Source organism: Mesitornis unicolor, unplaced genomic scaffold (assembly GCF_000695765.1).
Source record: "Mesitornis unicolor isolate BGI_N332 unplaced genomic scaffold, ASM69576v1 scaffold22110, whole genome shotgun sequence".
Lineage (NCBI taxonomy): Eukaryota > Metazoa > Chordata > Aves > Mesitornithiformes > Mesitornithidae > Mesitornis > Mesitornis unicolor.
This window is the reverse complement of record NW_010160618.1, coordinates 13893-31612: the sequence shown is the minus strand read 5'-3', so window position 1 is coordinate 31612 and position 17720 is coordinate 13893. Positions and strand designations below refer to the sequence as shown.

General features: G+C 37.0%; 1 protein-coding gene across 1 annotated transcript in view; it reads left to right on the top strand.

The window, feature by feature from the left end:
* SPIDR (scaffolding protein involved in DNA repair) overlaps window positions 1-17720 on the top strand; it is a gene marked incomplete at its 5' end in the record, with an annotated part of 83651 nt that overhangs the window by 54197 nt on the left and 11734 nt on the right. The window contains 4 exons of the mRNA XM_010190483.1: window positions 3855-4013; window positions 12625-12712; window positions 14996-15139; window positions 15234-15293. Coding sequence (XP_010188785.1) covers window positions 3855-4013; window positions 12625-12712; window positions 14996-15139; window positions 15234-15293 — 451 coding nt within the window. The remainder of the gene's footprint in view (window positions 1-3854; window positions 4014-12624; window positions 12713-14995; window positions 15140-15233; window positions 15294-17720) is intronic.

Sequence of the window (17720 nt, the reverse complement as noted above, 5' to 3'; positions counted from 1 at the left end):
TTACGCAGGGTTGCACCCTGTTGTCCCAAAAATAAAAATGGCCCTTATTTTCTCCCTAAATGAGCACTGCTGATAAAAATCGTGAGCTTTCTCTTTTTTTTAACAGTTCACTACTATACGTACTGGCAAGGCATTGGTAAAGGTATGTTTTAGCTGATTAACTGATTCAGTACAAACACCACATTTTATGGAAAAAAGTATTTGTGATAGATGTGCACAAATATAATCGCTGAATTCCTGGGGGCAAATACTCATTTTGGGTTTGCACCTTGTCTCATAGTTTAGATGTGGGTTTTCATCCTGGTAGTGAGCTTCAAAGAGGGCAGGAAATCATGGGACAAACTGTTCCTTTAATCACAGTTAGACTTGCTGCTAAAACTTATTTGCAGGAACATTTGCTGCAGTATGAGAGCAACACTCTTAACTTGGGGAAATAACAAAAATGCATTTTTCTGGGAATAAAGTGAAATCAAGGAAAAAAACAATGTTGGTGGGGAAGTTACGGCTGTGGCTATGAATCAACAGCCTCTGAAAGTAACCAAACTGCTGTTAGTGATGCTAACTGTGTGTGCAAAATTGCAAGAACAGAAGCGGTTTCAGAGAACATGAGAGTAGTGCTCCAGATGCATCCCTGAGTCTGTTGTGGGATTCGGCTGATTTCATGATAGTCATTAAGTAGGAAAATCAGTTGTCACTCATCATTAAATACCTATAGCATTGCCTACTAAATCAGTCTGTGGCAGATCAAATGATGTTGAGAATATTTCAAGCTTTTGTCATCGTTCATTCGTACTGTTTTAAAAGCGTGCTGAAGCAGGGAACATCCATCTGTGAAGTTCTCTATAGTGTTAGTTCAGGATATTCCTCATCTTTTAGTCTGAAATTTGGCATCTGGATGTTATTTGTGAAATTCTGTCTTCCAAATGAGTGAATATATACATTTAATTGTAAATGCTTGTTGCAGAGAAATATTGACTACTTTTTGAAAACTGTTAAGTGTAATATAGTGGATGTCTGCTCATGTATACAGTCCTAATAGAGCAAAACTACTTGGAGTCTGGTGCAAGATATTTTGCTGCTCTGTGTTTCTAAATGGTGCCAATAATCATGAATGCATTACTACTGAGAATGGGAACATTAGTGGTATAAGCCTCAAGTTACACTGTTCTTCCTTTACTTCTGTATATTGAGATTGGTCTTATGATGACCATTTTCCTATCATATGACCTGGGAGCTTCAGCTTCCTAATCCTGCCTGGAAAATGCATCCTTCTCTAGAAGTGATGCTCCATACAAATAGGAGTTTACTTCTACAGAGTTAATTTTCAAGGAGCTGATCTCACGATGATGACGATTATTTGGCTACAGTGGTTTTTTGGTCAGATCAGTTTCCTATCCTAGCTATTTATGCTGCCACCACAAAGGGATGGAAATATGTGGCCAGAGATGCGGGGAGTTGAGACTGCTGTGTCTGACAGCAGTCATCTCTTTGCTTGGCTTAAAAGGACTGGGAAAATGCACTTTTTGTGACTGATGTCTTCAGCACCAACCAAGCTAATTTTATTTGGGCAATTAACATGTCCCAGAGGACTTAATATGAGTCTGGTGCCAGCAAGTCTGAGACTTACTTGCGTTCAGTTATGTCTCACTAAAGTTATGAGAAATTCCCGTGATCAGTTAAGACACTGCTGAACTGATCGGATCTGAGATGCTAACTCGGTTGGCCCTTGCTTGCTGGAAGATATGGAGGCCTAATTTTTCACAATTAACAGTCACTGAATGTTTTGTTAACATAGGCAAAACTGTTTGCTTTGTTTTTCCTGTTCCCCTCAATCTGATTTTCAGAAATGTCCAGAGTATATTAGCTCTCGTTTTCCAAACAAAACAATAGCATGAGGAGTTTCAGTCCAATCAGTTAAAACTTGGGAGAGTTTTTAACCGATTGCAAGGTCCTAACATGGGAAGTGGCAGACAACCGTACTGCTTCTGGGCTATCATGTTCATAGTACATCAGTCTTTGTCCTGTTGAGTTGGAGCTGATCTTGTGGTGCGAATCCAGAAGGCATCTCACAAATGGTTTTGCACAGAAAATGAAGAGTGATAGAGCTGTTGAAGACACAAGTTTTTATTGTTAGGACAGTAACTTGCTTTCTAGGCTAGGAACACCACTCAGCACAGAGATTGAGGGTATGTCTGCTTCTAGTCCTCATATCACAACAGCATTTTGTTTCCTGCTATTTGTAGTTACACAGGGTAAGAAGCAGGTGTTTCATGGCTCTAAAGGACTTTTTAACCTTGGCAGGCTGTGAAGGAATTGTGCCTAAGCTTTCTTTGCCTGGTGAATACTCTGTTTATGTGGGACTCTTGTAGCTAGCCATGTGGGGAAAATATGGGAGCCTTCATTCGTGTTCAGTCCTACCACTCCCAGCTCCTCCAAACCAGCACCAGAATCTGAAAATGAGGACCCTCAGCTGGTGCTTGCGTAGCTGCTGATGTCTGAGAGACTTTGGAGTTGTAATCTGTGCTGAATACAGCCCTCTCAAGGGTGTAAGCCAAAGTTAGACGGTTCATAATGAACAAAGAAACTGTGATTAATAACTTTTCATGTGCCTAAGCTTCTCTGCAAAGAAATACATGGATTTCTTCCAGAGAAACGTAGGAGCTCATTTCATTTAAAATGTGTTTTATTAAGATATAATGACTACTGTTGAATGCTTTCAGGATGCATATAATATGTTATATGATGTGCTCCAAAAGCAATTGGAGTTGGCTTGCTGTGAACAATGATAGTGCTCTGGAGAAGGTAGTTTTGGCATGCATCTCTGAAATGTACTGAATGCTGCTGCCTAGTGCACCACTGAGTTTTATTTAGAAATAAAGTTGTGTGTGCTACCCTCAAAGGTAATTTTTGACTCCTGTTGAAAAGTTTCCATACTTGACTATCTCTTTCTGGGGCAGTTAAACTGATCTTCTATACAGCAGCCTCCTTCCTCCAGCACTGCATGACTCACGCTATCATGACTGCTCATCTCAGGTGCAGAATCTTGTGAAATGTGTTTTTGACTATCTAAATGTATGACATCCACTGATTTTGCCTTATCTGCTGTGACAGTAATATCTTCTCAAAATGCCAGCAAGCTGGTTAAGCAACACTTCCCAACCCTACAGCCCCTACTTCCATACTTTAATCAAATTGTTTGTTTAGCAAGTTCTTTAATTACCTCCTTGAAATAGTTCCTCTGGACTTCCTTGTAACCAGTATTGAATATACCAGTCTGCAGTTTCATGGGTTTTTTGGTTTTTTGGGTTGGTTTGGGTTTTTTTTAAGAAAAAATTATGATTCACTCTTTTTTGCATCCTCAGGACTGTTAAAAAAGTTTCAGAAAAAGTAATGCTGCTCTTGGCAGATTTGGTATTGGTGATTATTACTTCTGTTGCTTTGTTTACTTCTAAGCAGAATTTTTATATTTATATGCACACACATATACGTTTGCATCATTGCTCTGTCTGTGTTGGAGAATTCACCTCCAGTAAGGCAAAAATTCAGCCTTCTTTCTTTATAAGCACACAAACCACATAGTGCATAGCAGTTAATTTATATAATCCCCAGTGCAAGCCCTTTATGCTTTTTTTCAGTCATGCTTCTCTGTTTCATGGCCCTGTTACCTCCTGAAAGTATACATGAGAAAACCTTTAATGATGTTTGGTTTATTTATTGGTACATTATTTGGTAGGAATTCTCCAGATACTGTAGAGGATAAGGCCTGTCTTGAACCTTGTAATGTGACTTTCAGAAATTTGCTAATTAGTTTGTTATGAACAGGAGCCAATGAGTAACAGAGAAATGTTTTGCAGGTTGTGCCTCCTTGTCCAGGATGCCTATGGTATGTTCAGCGAAGTGCAGTTGCAATCCCTGAGTTCTGCAGATGACACTGAGCAGTATTGCAGGAGATGGGAAGGAAAATTCTGCTGCTTAGCTGGAATGAAAATTCTGCAAAGAACTACAAGAGGAAGGTGAGAACAGTTCATGGGAGAATGTATTGTGTGTTGTGGCAGGCAGAGATGGTCTGCCTTTTTATTTCTTTCTTTTATTTTGCCATTTTTGGGGTATCCAATAGTCCTTGAGCCAACCACACTCCAAAATGAGCATAAATGAGCTAATACACGAGCACACACTTAGCAGAGCAGGGGATAGGGAAGAATTACCGTATGCCATATTTCATAAAATATGAGTGTTTTCTTCTTCAATAGATTCAAAGACTTAAAAACATTAGTTCACTGTCATTTCACTTTCATTGCAGAACTGTTTATTACAGTATGTTTTTCTACAGTGCTGCCTAGTCTGGGTTGAAGATTCAAACACAGGCTCTCCCTTAGTATATGAGAGCTTAATTCAGTTAAGTCTACATGGTTTTGGAAGCACAGTTAAGGTTTACTTTAAAAAAAGTCTCACAAATTATTTGGAACAAGAATGTCCACAGGTTTATAGAAAAACACCCCCAGGTAAGTAACAAAATGACGTATGGTACCTCTCAGATTTTGCTTATTCTGTGATTCGTTTTACATTCTTTGAATAAAATAAATTAGCTTTAATCAAGAAAAAAAACCCCCTTAAATAGATCAATTATCGTATGGGATATCTTTCTAAGGAAAATGGTATAGTGTTCACATGAGGACCTGTATAAATATAATTGGATTGATTTAATTCTCAGTGTAATATATTCATACAAGCATCTCTACATTGGTCTTTTGTATTAGAATGGCTATGCTATTTCTGCTGATATTTTTTTTCCTGTTGAAAAATGCTGTTTCATCAAAACCAGAATGTTTCATGGAAACATTATCTATTTTGGAGACAATTTTATTGGGAAGATTTTTTCAGATCCAGAGGGAGTGAATACTCTTTCTCATTCGCATTTCATCAAAACTTTCAGAAAGTCTTATTTTTGTTTCATATTGGAACAAAAACAAATATCAAAGCCTTGAAATGTTTAGCAAAATGGAATTGTTGTTTTCCAGCCATCCCTATTCAGTATGCTTTTCTTTTTATGTACTTGCAGTGTTAATTTTCAGATCTTTTGGATTTCAAGCCTATTTGCATTTTTATGGATCTTTAATAACAAACACGTCTTCTTACTTAATTATTTTGTTGGCTTTTTTTTCAAGTTACATTTTTTCCAAACAAATTAAATAATGGCTTTGGAATTCTGGATACAAATGAAGTTTTACAACTGGCTGCTGGTGTTTCCAGTACTCTGCCTAGCTAATAAGAGACAGACTTTTTCTAATGTAAATTCTGTTTCAAAGCAGCGGTAACTTACTTCTGGCTATTCAGAGGACGATTAGAAGACACACTGCTGAAAATGCTGGTGGCTCAGCTGGAGTTGTGCTGGCAGTAACCCTGCTAGGAAACATTAGAAGAAAAAGGCTGGTGTAGCTTCAGGGACAGTGCAGCGGTTAAAACGTGATTTTGTTGTACAAGATGGGTGGGTGGGGGAATTGTTCAGGGGGTTATTTTTTTCTTAATTGTTTTAGCCTAAGTTCTGCTTTATAACTTGTTATTACTTTTAAGTGCTTGAACATGTTTTGTGTCATTCTAGGTGTGATGGAAACCACAGTAAAGCCATAGCTGAAATTAATATAAGGGAGTACTTATTCACATAGAGCACAATTAGACTGCAGAACTCATTGCCACTGGATAAATGGGTTTCCAGAGCCAGTGGTATATCCGAGCACATGATGGGATATGTCTGTGAGTGCCCAATCTTGGCTTGCAGCACATGAGTGAATAAGAACTATGTGGTCTGCCCTGCAAGAAAGACTGCTGTTTTTATATAGTGGTTTTTTTTGAGAACACCAATTACTTTTTGGAAGGAGATTACTTTTAAACTGTTTGTTTCCTGGAGTCTGACAGTGGGTTTTAAAATGGATAAAAGGGAATAAAATGTAGGAAATATGAGAGAAAAGTCATGACTTTTTTTTTTGTGCCTTTGAAGCTCATGATCTGGAGAAAGCCAGGAATGGCTAATAAGATCCTATATGTGCATGTTTTGCCACAGGCACATGGATTGTAATCTCACTTCTAGAGACAGACTGCTTCCTCAGTCCTTCCATGAGATAGAGGAGATTTTAATTTTTCAGATACAAGCTTTTTTTTGTCAATGGACCACTGTTGTTGTTCAAAAAATGTTCCAGGCTATCATCCATCCTCATCATCAAGTATTTAATTTAAAGTACTATTTAACATCTTTCTAGTAAATGCAATTTGAAAATCCCTGTTGTAAGCTGAAACTGCATTTCAAGGACTAAAAACCTGTAGTGAACTTGACCTCATCGTTGGAATTGACCTGTATCATAAGATGTACTAAAGAAACTAATCTGATTTCTTCTCCCAATGAGAAAACACTTATGTTTCAAAAGAAAAATGGGATGAGAACTTACGCGTTCTCATCAATGTCCTGTCTTGACTAAAATCAACCCTGTGAAAAATTAGAATTCTAGTAATCTTACATTGAGAGAAACACTGTTAATGTTGAATATAGTTTTTGAATACTCGTATGTTTTAACAAGTACTAAGGTCTAGTACTAGGTCATTTGAAGGTCTTTCATTGATTTAGGTGGTTTTAAGAACAAGTCCCATATCCCATGTGAAACATACTTCCCAAAACAATCCTTGCAAGAAATCCTTCCCTTTGTAGTCCAAAAGGGGAAGCGATGTTCCCCTTCACAGTCCAGTTTCTGACAGTCCTGTAAGACAGACGGACATGGTTGAGTCATGGCAAAGTTGCCATGGCTTATTGAGTGTCTTATTTCTAGCAATTCTGATCTCTTCATGGGACTACTGAAGTAGGAACCAGTATCGTAGCAGCTGAATTAACAGCACGTATGTGGTTCAGTATCTGTTTCCTGACACCTTTTCCCTTCACTCTCTCTCTCATTCTTGTCTCCTAGCCTTTCCTACAGCTGTTCCCTGACTTGCATGCTTAGTATCAGCAGAAAAAGATATGATGGTTTAAAGAGAGAGGATTGAAAAGTGTTCATTGATCTGCCACTGGTGGTGCTGGCTCCTTGGAGGTGTATGTTCTCTTTCTTGCCTAGCCCCCTGCCTCATATGTCAGTCTTATAAATTCAGCCCCTTGAGAAAGAGAAACTGAGATTTCAACAGTGTACTGCTAGTGGCAGGAATTTTGGTGAAGAATCTGTATGCAGTACAACTAACATGTAACCCGCTTATTTTAATGGAACCCAGGCATGTTTCAGGTATGTCCAGTATAACCAGTAACTAAACGGATGCAATTAGATGCAAGGGCTGAGCACTCACTAAAATGCCTCAGGACTAAGTAACCTGTAACTTGTCATTGGCTGCTGCTTCCTACCAGAAATTAATCTCAATGAGCTGGGATAAATGTTGTAGTTAAATATCTGGTTTAATTCACAAAAACATTTATTTTATGGTTTTAGCCTTGACTGGAGTTCCACACAGAGTAATAATTTGGATTTTAACAGTTTGTGTATTTTCATCTGATTTGCCAAGTACTGAGTTGTTTTACTTCTGAGTCTACCAGACCTGCCAGCTTCTTCTCTTTATGTTTTCTTATGAGGTAGAAAGATGAAGAGTTTCTGTTCAGCAAAACAAAAAGATGTCACCAATTTAAAAATGTAGGGAAGGAGGAAGAAATGCTTTAATGTAATACATGATTAACACAGGGTATCTGTACCAATTTTGTCCCTAAATGCTTAAGATGCTTAACAGTTTTTGAAAGAAGATGCAAGTCTTCATGGAGTTGTCCACTTATGTTGCATAGAGTAAAATACTTTGAGGGATACATCAACTCACAAGCTTTGGTGCATGACCCAGACTTTAATTAGTGGCAGGTTGTTACCTAACAGTTTGCTTTACTCTCTGTTGCATTCTCCTCTAAAGTAAGGAGACTCTGAATATTGAGTTCATCAACCAGTATTATGTTTCTCAGAAATTTCTGCATTCTCAAATAAAGTTGGCTTCTGTTGTTTGTAATTTTAAACTTTCAAATGTTAGGCATTTTCCCCAGTCTGTAGTGTCACTGTTGTGCCTGAGGCTTATCTTCTTTTTTTGTTTTTATTAAGTCCCATGCTTCTCTGGCCTCTATCTCTCTCCTTTTTCCTCTACTCTTCACTGTATCTTTTCTTTTCTTTTTTTGTTTTACACTCAGAAGAGAGGACCACTGCTAACTGCTATAGAAGAAAGTATTTCAACGGCTAGATCTGTACAGGAAGTGTAACAGTAAGAACCCTCCACAGAGCAAGGAAGTCACAACTTCCTTCCTTTGGTTTTCCCTCCTCCAAAAAGACTGCCATCTAAAAGAGCCACCCATGTCTCTGAGGTTTTGAGGTCCAGAAATACTTCAGTAATTGCTGTGGTTAAAAGTTGAGTTCCATTTAAAGCATAATTAAAGTAATTACATTGAAGTTATGAATATTTGCATTACTTTTTATTATTTTTGATGACTGTTTATGTATCAGAAATAAAGGTTTTTTTCTTGAGGTTTCCTCTCTTTAATAAGCATTAACTACTGCTTGTATCTTCAGTGCTTCTATCAGGCATCTGTTTAGTAACTAGCATTGGAGAATAACATGGGCATATTAATATTGAAACAAAAGTACTTTTATATTATAATTTCAGTGTTTTAATGTGTAGTATGTGTCATTTCTAATGCACTATAGCAAATTGAGTTATTTAAGTATGTAAATAAATTATTCAACAAAATACTTCCATACATCTAAACAAAACTTAGAGAAAAGAGAGCCAGCAACCCTTCTCGGTTTGTATTTTAACTGAGATGCTGGTTTAGTAGACTCAGATTTTTACTTTATGATTTTTTTGCTTTTATACTCACGGCTGAGAAAATATGGTGTTGCATGGCTTGTGCACTGTAAGATCTTAATAGGTCAATTAAAAGGAGAGCTAGCCTACAATATCAGCTTTATATTTCGATTGCTTATCTTTTGATAGTTGAAGCTTACACAGTCTAGGTGATTATTACTGAATTTCCTTTTAGTTTTAGGCAAGGAGATGTTTCACAGAGGACTCGAATTTACTTTATTTTTGAGTTCTTACCAATTGAGACTGATACTGCCAAAAGAAAACCATTTCATTTTTGACAAACTTTGGGAGAGTAGCAGAGGATGAAACAGAAGTGCCAAGTCTTGAGTCCCTAGAGCAAAGCTGTGGAAGACGTTAGACAAGAATCTTAGCACCTTTCTTCCTGTCCCCTACCGTAAACCTTACATAGTCTTTCTTCTTTTCCTTGTTATGGGTATTGTTTTCTACTTTCTTTGATATTGCTCATATTTTCTCCCTGTAGTAATTTTCCCCTGAACCTGTGGTATGGTTATTAAAATTGAAAAATCCCCCAAACTGTAAGCTGTAATGATAAAAAGTTGAATCAGGCATGTAACACACTTAAGTTTTTGGACCAGAACAGTAGACAAAACTTCATGCTTGTGAGAGAGATAAACAAAATCTTCTTATTAAGTTATGAAATAAATTGTCAGATCAGAGTCACTGAAATACAGTTTTGAAAAATCAGATTTTGAAGTTGTTTGATTTTTGTAGTATGAAATTTCCACAGGATCAGAGTAGATGTGCTGAGAATGTAGATACAGGTTTATCACTTCAGTGGGTGTCTAAATATAGTTACAACAGCTTTTCTCTTTATTTGTATGCTTTTATCAACAGTCATAGAGCAAACATGTATGCGCATGTGTGCACATATGAATGTATCCTATCTGACTTAGCAGTGAAAGGCAAAACAAGGCAGGTGTAAAAAAAAAAAGATTCAAAATACTTTACTGCTCTTTTTATTATCCTTGAGCCTGTTTCTTCTTACTTCTTAATCTACTTTTCCTTTTTCAGAAGTCTGTCCTTTGTGATCAATATTTTTTTTAATAGTGGATAGTAATTACACTCACAGAGCAAAATTTTAAAGTCTTTATTTCATCTTCTGTAGCCAGAAAGGCTCTTTGTGCACATGTGGAGGCTAACCATGTCCCTTCACTGTGGCAGAGAGACAGCTGTTCATCCCTTGTCCTGACTCTATAGCTGAAGAAGGAGACACATATTGGATAAAATACATCCGTTGTTCAAGTCATATTGAAGTGGGGTTTGAGTGTTGCTTGGCCAATAAAGAGAATTAATTTTATTCTTTCTGTGAGGATAGTGATTTTGTACAGAGGAGAACACAATGCTTTGCTGTTTCTCCACTGTTGTTGCCTCCTTCGTTCCCCTTTCTGTTAAGTTGAGGTCTGTAAGTGTAAAGAGAGTTAACTTTCTTGGAGGCATATATAGGTCGGTGGAGCAAGAGAGAACTTCCTTACTAGGGACACTGGTACAGTGACAGCTCCAGGAGAGAACATCCCCTTTGGTAGAGGAGGATCCTTCCACTGTGCAATTTGGAATTTGCAAATCTTCTGGGTGGCAAATGTGCCTGCCGTTTGCCTGGCTGGTGTCAAAGAAAAGTGTGAGGCCAAGATGTTCAGAGACACTCTCTACGCAGTGCTGTTCTCCTGCCTGTCTGTAAAGAAATACTGCATTTTACTAATAATTAAGTGCTCCTGGTTCAAGCAATAGATGACACAAGGAATTGAAGAAAATGTACTGTATGTGTGGAGATGTGATTATCTCTGCACTAGAACTACATAGCTTATTTGCTGCAGGTTGATAAATAGGCAGTCTCTGTACACACACAGAGTTTATGATATGTTCATACCTGTGCTCTGCCCTTGCCGTCATGCTGCGTGTCATGTGGGGAAGGCCACTTGTGTAACTGAGTTGCACAGAAGGCTATGCTCTGTTTTGGTAACTCCCTTTTTTCATGTCCCAGTTAGCAAGACCAGTTTTTCCCCCTTGGCATTGGCCCCCCTCTGACTGTAGAGAGGGGATCATTCTGTACAATACAGGACAGAAAATGTTGCCCTGATCCAGGATTCAAGAAGTGGTCAATTTGCTGTAAAGTCTCTTCAAACCTAAGAAGTGTTGCTTTGTATGTTGTAATGCTCTCACTGTTAAAAACAAAACACAAAACTGAAAAAAAAACCCAGCTTTTGAGCTCAGCCTTCTCCTTTTACAGACTTGGCGATGGTGCCATGTAAATCAGGAAGTTCATTTCTGTAAAAGAGGAGCACATTTGTGTTTGTAGTCTGTTCATTAGTCTGGAGAACACGACTACAGATAGCAATATCATCTCTTTAATCTGCCTTGTTACCTCAGTCATGAACCACAAGCTTTATTCCACAAGATCCACTCTGAGATTTGCATTCATAAAACTTCCTACAGTGCTGGTCCATGCGCATCACTATTAACACTGTATCATAGATGATACCTGGTGCTTTGTGAAAAAACATGGAAAGTTTACTGCCTATAGATACCCAAAGTATGAACTCTTAAAGATCTGGAGAAGGACTAGGGAAATACAGAAATAAATAAGCTTAAGCAGAAGTGAATTAAAAGCAGAACTTTAAAAGACAGTTTCTGTGACCCCTTGAAGAGAAGCAGCATATTGCAACGTACTTAAGCCTATTGCAGCGTACTTCAGAGTAAGCCTTTTCCTTCTTCTAAACAGTTCTTCTAATTATATTAGCTAAATATTAAAGCTAGTATTACTTTTAGCAAGTTTTGGACTTCTTTTTTTAGAGCTGTTTCAGAAATAGTGGCTTTCTTAATTGGAGAAACACACGACTCGTTCTCAGAGGCAGCGTGGGGTTAAAATCCAGATCTCTTTTCTTTGACTACACAGAACACCAAACTAGGACAAGATAACTGAGAGCTTTAACTCAAAAATGCATGCCTCTTCAAGTTGGTTATCTGCAGCTATTTCCCCTCTCTCAGCTATTTTCTTGGCCTCTCCCTCGGATGTTCCTGCCTGTCCAGCAAGGATGCCCTATCAACTGGCAGAGCAACCACTGGACTGCTGCAAAGTGCAGCTTTGCATGCTAGAGCTAAAGTCTACAACGTTTTACCTTAATATGCTGAGCTGTTGATTTTATGTTTATTTCTAAATTAAAAGTGGGAAACTTACAAAATAAATAATTTTTTTAAAATGGTAGCTAAATGAGCAGCTGTGTAGGAAGGAGACCATTCTCTGCATGCATACTGAAGATAACAAAATCTTGCCTGTTTCTCTGTATCTGATAATTGCTGACTTTCCTGTAAGTGCTTACAATCAGCTGTTAGAGAAAAGCAAAAAATGCGGATGTTAGAAGTAAAGCGCTTTTTTTAAAAAAAAGCTATCAGTTAATATAGTTAAAAGCAATTTTTTTACAGAAGTTTTAGTTGTATCTGTGTCCTTCCCAGGCTAGCATTTACCCCAGTTCCCCTGAATTTTGTAATGTAGTGGGTAGCAAATGATGAAATATGACTTGCTTGTCACTGAATGTCATACATCACTTCTCTCCCTCACCACCCTGCAGCAGAAATGATGGCGGTTTAATTGAACCAAATCAAAAGCAACTTCCAGAAAAGAAATATGATTGTAAATTGTTTTCATAATAATGCAATGGTTTAAAGTGTATTTCTTAATGAATCTTTTTACTATAATGTATAACACTGAAAAACATTATAAACTTTAATTTATTGGTCTTTTTGAAGGGCATTAGGACTTTTTAGCCTGATAGATAGTCTGTGGCCTCCAGTAGTGCCTGTAAAAGTTCCTGGGCAAAGTCAAGACTCTGAAATGGTAAGTCTTGTTATTATGGAAATGTATTTTTTCACTCACAACTAGTATTTTTGTTGGTAGTATAATCATGTTTATTTTGGGAAGCAGATTCTCTCCCTCTCTTTAGCTATTAAGTTTTGTTTTTACTGGTTCTGGCAACCTCCTAAGCTAACCTGAAGCCCTCTGGATCAGCTGCTTCTTTCAACAATGATGTGACTGGCCCCTTCTTAATCTTCTAGAGCTAGAATGGTAGGATGTCCACACAAATTATTCCTCTCCTCTCCTTGAAGGAGGAAAGACATATTAGATAGCATGGAGCTAGTTGAGATATCTATATATTTACTTGTATTTTCTTATTCATTTGAAGCTCTTTTCAGCCTTAGATTTGAAAGCACTTTTTTGAAGATTAGCTTTTGTGAAGACAGACTGACTTCTGGAATCAGATCTCTTACTAGTTAGGACAACTTTGACTGATACTTTTCTCATGTGAAGACAGTCAAAGGATGAAAACAAAAAATAATCTAATAAAAAGTAATTAATGTTACTGTGATTTTAGGAGGTGGGGAGGTATTAGAATGGATTTAAAGTATCTTACTATATATTTGCAAATCTAACGTTCCATCTTTAATATTCCTTTAATTAACTTTTGTATTTGAAAAGTTCTGTCATATCACATGTCAATTTGGTAATATGAGATCATTTCAGAAGCTTCTGGGCAGCCAAGTGCTTGTTCTGGTATAGGCTGTTCTTTAGGGAAGAAGCTTGTGGTATTAAAATTTTGTGTTAGAACCAAGGAGTCTCAATCAGGATGCAAGTTTTCTAGAAAAGAAGAAAAAGCTGGAAATAAACAAGCTTCAAAACCAGCAAACATTAGGGGTTGATATTACTAATTATTTCTAAAGTCTGAGAATCTTTTCTCTGCAATGTAGGGTGTTTGCATTGTGCAGGGGTTTATGTTGAAGAATAAAAAGTTCAGACCTCGGTTATGTAGAAAACCAAGACTGAAACTGAGTGAAACAGCTGTTCTCTCCTTGACTCCCTCTTTCATGTAGACATTTCGGAGGTCTCAGAGGAATGGATTGTTTTGTGCATTAAAGTACTGTGGACAACAGAATGGGAATAGCCACAGATGGAGCAAAGCTCTTAAATATTGTTTAGCATTGTTATGATTCTCATTTGTTCTTAATTTGCTCGATTTTATTAGCAATCTAAAAATGTAGGAAGCTTTCCATAATCATGCAATTTACACTTCTGACATGGGTTGTAATGCACATTCATTCCACGGAGGATCGAGACTTACATTCTACTGCTGCAGGTTTTTGGTCGAGTGGAGTTTTTTCAGTTCAGATATCATACAAACAGTACAGTTTTATGCCCAGTTTCATGGAAGCAGTTTTACACATAGGTACATAAATAATATCACCAGCATGCTGATGGTATTGTTGGGAACAGATCTGTGGAACTGATTTCTTTTGAGCCATAGGTACATTAAAATACCTTCTTGAGTGCTGCCAGAAGCAAACAGAACTTGAGTTGATGTTGATGGCTTTTTTTTCCTCATTATGCAGATTTCTTTTATTAAATGAAATGCTTTATTAACAACAAACATCGCTAGAAGAACATTTTACCATATCCACAATAAAAATTATTTTCTAGTATTGTCTTCTTTTTCCCTGAGAAGCCTTTCTAGTTTAGGACCTCTTTAAGTGGTGATCGATAAAATTGTTACGTCATGGTACTTTTTAAGGGGAAAAGAAAAATCTGGCATAGCACAAAGAGAGAGCAGTCCTTGTGGCTGTTGTGTTCCTGTTCTTCATTATCTCCTCGTGCTGTCCTGGATTTAATTTGGCAGCTTTAAAAGTTTGTCAGCTGTTTACTATCACAAAAACCCACCCACATGCAAAAGTCCCCAAATCTCAGAAAAGTTATGGATGTTAAAAGAAAATAAAAAAATATCAGGGCACTCCTACCACATAATAAAAAAAGCAAAACAACAACAGGCACCTTGAAATAGTCACAGTGTTTGCCAAGTGTGCCAAATCATGAGATGTTTTTGTGATGAGGATCAATGTTAGATTATGGAAAAAATTATACACACAACCTGATTTCACTTATAACTTGTGAAGGTCAGTTTATTAACTCAACTTCTACTTCAGAGAGTCATTGTTATTAACCATATAATTTTGTTTCCCCATCCTTCTTAAGGTGTAAATTATGTCGTTCGTTTTAGCCAATATAAAACCTGACTGACCAAATTAAAGTGCCTTATTTAAGGTCACATTTCTTTTCCTTACTTTTTAATAGATGACAACTAATCTTCCTCCTCCCAGCTTCTGTTATATTCTTACTGTTCAGTCTGGTGAAATACATGTGGAAGTGGATGAGGAAGAACAGGTTTCTAATTTGTACCAGCCACCAGCTGTTCATGGTCTACAGGAAATTCTTCAGGTATTCTGCTTTACAAGTCAGATAACAAGTACTTTCTGCCACTGGATTTCTGTCATCGTGTTTGACTCATTCCCTGTCTTTGTACTATTTTCAGATGGATGGTTGTAATGAACGTTGTAGCTTTTGGGCGCAAGTGCTGTATCTAAGGCTGCAGGTAATTTTTTCACTTAGCACTGAATTCAACATAAAATCAACATGATGTTTATTTGAAGCAGACAGCGTTTGTCCTGCATTTATCCAGCATTTATCGGGAAGACCCAAAATCTTTCTGGATTTTCTTCAAGAGCCGTATAAGCAGAATTATCTCCAGGTGCTTGTGAATGGGTCAGATTAACTGCATCTCCATTTTCAATACTATCCAGTCTAGAAAGTGAATTATTTCTGAATGAATTGTCATCTAACCAGAGACACAATTGCATCTTAGTAAGGAAGATTGCAGGACGTTAGCTGAGGCTCAATTTGTAGCTAAATGCACTCCTTAGATACATAGCAAAAAGTTCCCAATCAGTTGAGTGTCTGGGGATAGAATTTAGCAGATGATGGTTATATAAAAATACAGTTTTGCTCTTTGATTGCAAGTGTGGACTATTTTTGTTGACTTCAATGGAAGCCCCTCAGGCAAATTTGGCTTTTATGGTCCAGTTAGTAGAAAGGAGAAACTCTTAGGTAAATACATCTGCCATCCATACTGTGTTGGAGAGCTTATAATTATGTTTTATTTATTTGTTTCTGGATGATGGCACAATTTTCTTTCAAAATGTTGCTAACTCCCTCAGTAGTTAAAGGAATCTTTTGTTGCTGATTTATTTATTTTTTCCTGGCGACTGGATCCTTAGGACAGCCAGCACTGAATTCTGGTGGAGAATAGTTTGCAATTGTCCATCAGCTCCACAAGAAACAAAGTGCAAATCAAAGCATATGAACCAAAGACAAAGAAATTCCAGATCGGCCAGCAAAATAGCTGGAGATGCGTCCCTCCAGTGTGAGACATAAACTTAATTTAGGTCTTGCCCATTTGCTTCAAAAGCCAATGAGTTATGAGTTGATTTTTAGGCAGGGTGTACTTTTAACTCCTGAGACGAGAAGAATCTCTTGTGTTTTCTGTGTGCTAAGTGAGAATTTAACAGAGCATTTGCAGACATGAAATTAGGGCTCACTTGCTGGGATCTTTAGGGTGCTAACAGAAAGATGGACACATACATGCATTAACTTCTATTTCCAAGAAACCAGTTCTGTTAATAAAATAAAATAAAATAAAACAAAACTACAAACTAGTGGTATCCTAGCTAAATATTTTTGTGTTCAGAAATGTCTACATGTGAGATGCTGTGGGTCATCGGTATTCTTGTGTAGAAGCACTTTGTCACTGAACTAGTAAAAAGATGAAGCATGCAGGAACAGATGTGATTTTGAAGAATGGAAACTTGTCTAGCAGAAAAAAATGGTCTATGATTTCTTCTTGCTACTAGGAAGTTTGTTAGCTGTTTTTTTAATAGCTATTCACTTACTGAACTGTAAGCACTGAATTTTCGTAAATGAGCAACATGAGTCCTCATAAATTTTTTGAAAGTAATGTTTGAAAAGCAATAAAATATATTCTTTTGCGTAACTTCTGGATAACTGCTCTAGGGATGTAAAGGTATTTACCTGCTGTTAGTGTACTGCTTGCCTAATCCTCCCAGAAGAAGGTCACCAACAGCAACTTATTTACTGCAGTTGCCTCTGCCAAGAGGACATATCCTTCACATGCAAAATCATCAAGTCATGATAAGTGAGGAAGGGACTATGACTTGTTTTGCAGATTTGTTATTATTAGATAATCTGCTATGTGATCTAATTCAAATTTACTTAAAAAATAGTATAAAAACTATTCTATGTAGCTACAGTATTATGAGATACTTCATTTGTGTAAAGGAGGAATAGAAATATGCTTTTATTATTTTTTAGAATCTGTACTGCAGAGAAGAAGGAGTATGAGGAAATCTATTCCAGCTGTGGTTAAGGAGCTGTCCTTCCTTATAACTCAATCCTGCTGCTATTTGTCTGTTGTGTCCTCTCTGTTCAGAACAAATTGTCACACATAGCAAGATGATGATTTTATACTAACTTGTGATTTTTTATGTTGTTATTATTATTATTATTATTATTTACTTTTTGGATGATTCTTCTGAAAGCTGGCTTTTAATGTGTTAGTAATTCTCATGTAACAGCTGTAAAAATTCTTTCTTTGAAGCTGTCCTAGTGCAGCGGAGGTACTGAGATGTATGTAGTTACAAAGAAACAACATCTATGTAATAGAGAGCATATACTGTATTAAGGCATAACCATAATATACGAGTTATTAATTTTCCCAGTCGTTATTTACAATTACTGCATCTGTTCTAAGAGCTGCTAGCATGAACAAAAAGCTAATTTTAGTGTGGTTAACGATTTCAAGGTTCAAATTCAACTGCAGGCAAAAAGTTGAGGTTCTTGTTGCATTACCTTATGGTAGAGACATGGAACTTTAAAATACTTATGTGATATGTGTCTCAAATCATTGTAGTATTTCATTTTCATTTAAATGTTTTAAGTATGAATT